The sequence below is a fragment of the Sinocyclocheilus anshuiensis genome, unplaced genomic scaffold (genome assembly GCF_001515605.1).
Source record: "Sinocyclocheilus anshuiensis isolate Anshui unplaced genomic scaffold, SAMN03320099.WGS_v1.1 scaffold1303, whole genome shotgun sequence".
In the NCBI taxonomy this organism is placed as follows: Eukaryota; Metazoa; Chordata; class Actinopteri; order Cypriniformes; family Cyprinidae; genus Sinocyclocheilus; species Sinocyclocheilus anshuiensis.
Window position 1 is genome coordinate 674,208 of NW_015537954.1, and position 4,904 is coordinate 679,111.

At 35.5% G+C, this 4,904-nt stretch overlaps 1 protein-coding gene across 3 annotated transcripts in view; it reads left to right on the forward strand.

The window, feature by feature from the left end:
- The first annotated feature begins 82 nt into the window (after positions 1–82).
- LOC107665464 (protein FAM219B-like) overlaps positions 83–4,904 on the forward strand; it is a 7,203-nt gene continuing 2,381 nt past the window's right edge. Inside the window, exons 1-6 of one of the 3 annotated variants that reach the window (XM_016456361.1) lie at positions 83–293; positions 863–950; positions 1,026–1,101; positions 2,273–2,347; positions 2,428–2,470; positions 3,893–3,946. In XM_016456361.1, coding sequence (XP_016311847.1) covers positions 234–293; positions 863–950; positions 1,026–1,101; positions 2,273–2,347; positions 2,428–2,470; positions 3,893–3,946 — 396 coding nt within the window. In that variant the 5' untranslated portion in view covers positions 83–233. Of the gene's footprint in view, positions 294–320; positions 573–862; positions 951–1,025; positions 1,102–2,272; positions 2,348–2,427; positions 2,471–3,892; positions 4,487–4,904 lie in introns of those variants that run through there. The other 2 variants (XM_016456350.1, XM_016456370.1) reach the window with 2 other exon arrangements.

Sequence of the window (4,904 nt, forward strand, 5' to 3'; positions counted from 1 at the left end):
ATTTAAGGGGGTCTGAATACTTTCCGTACCCACTGTATATATGTTTATTTAAGGCTGCAGTTGCGCCGGAGCGCCTGTGAGGGGCAGCAGCGAGCAGAATGCGCTGCAAGTGACGTCAGGCGAAGAAGAACTCTGTTTACAGCAGTGTTTGGAAACTCGATTAGCATGAGCATCGACGCTAGTGTGATTTAAGACATGATTTCTCATTTAAACTCTCATCCTGAAACACCGACATGAGCGACACGACGGAGAGCCGACAGCAGCACACTCTTCTGTCCTCGGCCGCGATGAAGGTGATTTTATCTCAGTCCGGTCGTCTGTTGTGTTACTAAACTCCATCAACAATGTTAAAACGCTTAAAGCGCTCATCATGTATTCAGGAAGGGAAATATCCTATATATCAGCAGCTGGTTTGTGTCCTGTCATCTGTGTTTTGTGCAGTTTTTTTGAACAATGTGTTTGTGTCTATGAATGAGCATTTATATAGATTTCAAACTACACGAGCACTGAATGTGCGTTGAATTCATTTTGATGAAATCACGAGCACATGAGATATGATATCAGTATTCAAGGTTAGTAGTCAAATCAGTTGCACTAACAAGGAAATTGGCTTTTTTAATATGCACCAGAAAGTATGCATGCTATATCAAATAGTAGTTAAATATAATAAAGAGATTTTTTTGTTTTGTTTATGCACAGAATGTAAAATACAATACTAGTGCATGGTGTGTGTGACAGTATACCAGGTTAAGAATGCAATTGTTATGAGAAAAATATGGTAGCAATAACTTATATGAAATCGCCCCTTTATTTGTCACTGTTGATGAATGCAATCAGTTGAACTGACATGTGTAATCATTAGAGTGCTGAAAACAGTGAGCAAACACAAGCGGTGGAGAAGAGAGGGCCGTATATCGTGTCCAAAGCTCCTGCTTTCCACACCACGCTCCGTAAGTACTGAGAGTTCAGATCTGCATAACTCATGTCTTGACCTGCATGCATTGACATCGAAACTGTGTTTGCAGAGAAGCACAGAGACACAGCCAGACGAGCTCTGCAGAAGAGAGGATTGCTTCATCAGCCACGACACAAACCAAAGACGTGAGTCTCGCCGCAGCTCGGGACGAGGGGCATCTTTTTCACGGGACTTGAAAACATACTTGCACAAATATTCACATCTTTACATTCATGCATTTGGCAGATGCTTTTATGTAAAGTGACTTGCATTGCATTCAGTGGATGCATTTTTTTTTTAAATCAGTACAATGAATGTGATTTACAGATGCATTAAACTGCATATCGTTATGATCATGCACTTAAAATAAAACCATAAAAAAAGTCATTACTTGAAATAATGAATTAAAAAACTTACTTCTGGTGTTTGCAAGGAATTTTCGTTTTCATTTATGTAAGTACTAAAATAAGTCAAACAAAAACTAAAAAATGACAAAACGTGCAAAAAAAATTGTTATTTTAGTATCATTTAAATAATATTATAGGTTTTGTTAATGTTTAATTAGTTTTAATTTGAACGTTTTCTTTTTCGTTTTATTTTTAGTTAAACATTTTTGTGTTTTTGTTATTTTTATTAGTTTTTTTATATCTGTATAATTTTTATTAACTTATTTCAGTTTTAGTTATTTTAGTAAATCAAGTTAAACTAAATAAAAATGAGAAATGTTGCTTTGCCAACTAGCTGAAAAAAAGTTAATGGTATATATATATATAATTTTTTGTTAATGTTTGTTGTTATTTTTTGCATTATTGTGTGTGTGTGTGAGATTGTGTGTGTGTGTGTGAGAGTGAGTGTGTGTGAGAGTGAGTGTGTGTGAGAGTGAGACTATTTTTATATTTAATACTGTAAAGTTGCTTGACACAATCTGTATTGTTAAAAGCGCTATGTAGATAAAGGTTACTTGACTTATTTTAGGTAAATAACTATAATAATCTGCAACAAAATTACTCAAACTTTTTAAAATTAAACTGAAAACAGAAAATCTAATTCAAAATCTAATCTAAAATACCGTGCTGCATATGAATGCACAGATTAATTAAGACTACAATCAGTATATTGTGTGCTTTATTTTCTATCAGACAGAGCGTAACAGTGTTTCTCTGCTACAGTAAAGCGTTTATTAATGATTAAAGTGAGTCTGCGGGTGTGTTTCACAGCTCACACTCACCAAAGCTTCTTTTATTTCTCTTCAAACACACAAACTGGCTGTAAAAGAGGAAAGGACGTGCCAGCTGAACTCTTCTTCTCTTCTCGCAGTGTGAAGTTCAATAAGGGATACGCTGCTCTGAGTCAGACAGGAGAGGATTCGCTCGTCCCGCTGGATTCAGACAGGTGAGATTCAGCTATCGAGAGAAGAAACGTCTTCTGTTTGAATCATTTTGATTGATTGGTTTGGTGTTTGATTTGATCAGTGACGCGGAGCTGGACTGTTCGTCTGGATATTCCTCAGCAGAGGTGAGTTAATACCTGTTACGTGCCTGATGTTAAAGAGGGATGATACTGTAATATTTAAGTTACTGGATGTGGTGCAGATCAAAGATGACACTGAAAAGACTGTGCCGAATGCATTGTGTGAAAGTCTACAAATAATTAAGTGAAAAAGAATATGAAATTTAACACACACAAAAAAAGAAAAACAGGAGTGTCGCCCCAAATCAAAGAAATAAACAAAACAAACAATCCTTGTAACTAACCTCTAAACTGACTAACAAAAAGAAATATAAAAATAAAACCGAGATCTTCGGCATATTAAACTCCTTTAAGTCAAGTCACCTTTATTTATATAGCGCTTTTAACAATGCGGATTGTGTCAAAGCAACTTAGGAAAATAGTGTGTCAAAAATAATGCAAAAAAACTAAAAACAAAAGTGCAAGGATGGTGAAACACTCCCAGACCTAATCTAACAAAGTACAAACTTCTCTCATTTTAGAAACGGAACAAACAGCAACGTAACAACAAATGGCTAGGCAATCAAATTAGTACATACAGACGTTCTTGGTTAAGTAGCTCGAAGTAACAATATGCATTATTAAAGTGCCCCTATTATGGGTTATGAAAGGTTCATATTTTGGTTTTGGGAGTCCCCAACAACAGGTTGACATGCATGCAAGGTCAAAAAAACACTTTCATTGTCTTATTATATGCACTTATTTGCTCAACGACTCCCAAACGATTCATTTTACAGAAGGTTCAAACGCTCACTGATGCTCCAGAAGGAAAAACCATGCATTAAGAGCCGGGGGGTGAAAACTTTTGAACAGAATGAAGATGTGTACATTTGTCTTATTTTGCCTAAATGTCATATTTTTTTCATTTAGTACTGCCCTTTAGAAGCAACAGAATATGGTTACATATTCAAAAATTCAAAAAGTTTTAAAATTCAAAAGTTTTCAATGCAGGCTCTTAATGCATGGTTTTTCCTTCTGGAGCATCAGCGAGCGTTTGAACCTTCTGTAATAGTTGCATACAAGTCCCTCAGTTGTCCTCAGTGTGAAAAGATGCATCTCAGAATCATACAGTCATTGCTGGAAAGGGTTCAAATACACTTACAAATACATTATTTTCTCTTGTGGACTATATGTAAATGTCATTTATGTGAAATATCGTATTCAGGTCAGTACTAAATAAACAATAACATGCATTTTGCATGATCCCTCTTATTTTGGTAAAACAATTAACATTTTGCAGATACTGAAAGGGGGATGTAAACTTTTGACCTCAACTGTATGTGCCATAAAAGCCTAAAAAAATAGATTTTTCTGACTATTATTAGGGTTTAAAGGGTTATACAGTCACATAAACACGATGCACTTCACAAGTTTTGTTTTGATGAAGTGAGCACCTTTGATATCAGTGATAACAGTGTCTCTCGGCAGGTGCATCCGGACCTGAGCAGGCAGCTGCTGAAGGATGGATATCACCTGGATGAAATCCCTGATGATGAGGATCTGGACCTGATTCCCCCGAAAGCCCTGAGCTCCTCCTCCGTCTGCTGCTGCTGCTGCTGTGTGCAGTGATCCGGCCCAGAGCTGCTGATGCACCCGCTTGAGTTCTTACAGTGTTTTTAGGAGCACAGACTCGTTTTCTTTGTCATGGTTTAAGCCTCAGTCTCGTTACTAGAAATACACAGCGGAGCCAAAATCCCAAACACTTCCAGTTTTGAGCTGCTTGTGAATCAGAGCCATGATTTACTCACATCTCTGCTGCTGTCTGCATCTCATGAAAACACTGGAGAGCCGGCATATATCACCTCAGAATCAAAATAAATCAAATAGTAGCTATATTTGAAAGTGTGGCAGATTTTAGTACCATTGCACCAGTTTTTTGCACTGCAACTTTTTTTTTTGTTTGTTTCTTAGGTTTATTTACCGCTTAAATCCTCATTAATAAATGGAAGCTTGTTACATAAAACATAAAACGATAACGGCAACTTCTTAATCTCACAATTCGGACATTTCTTCTTGCGGTTCTGAAATTATTTCTCACAATTTGGACTTTTTTCAGAAACTTTTTTCACGGTTTTCAGAATTGCGAGATATTAACTTGAGATTGTGAGAGAAAAGGTTTGAATTGTGAGATATGAATTTGTAATTGTGAGGTCATTTTTATTTTATTTGTTTAATTTGTTTAAAAACAGAATTGTGAGATGTAAGCTTGGAATTGTGTTTTATTTTGTTTGTTTTTTAACATATGGTGTTGTTAAAACTTAAAACTTGGATCTCTGAATTCTAAGTTTACATCTTACAATTATGCTTTTGTTTCTGCCACAAAATAAATAATAAATAATAATATATATTTTAAAATCTTATTTAAAGATCTTTTTCTCACCATTCAGACTTTTTTTTTTAAATCTCAGAATTACAAGTTTGTATGTCTTTATATAAGAAT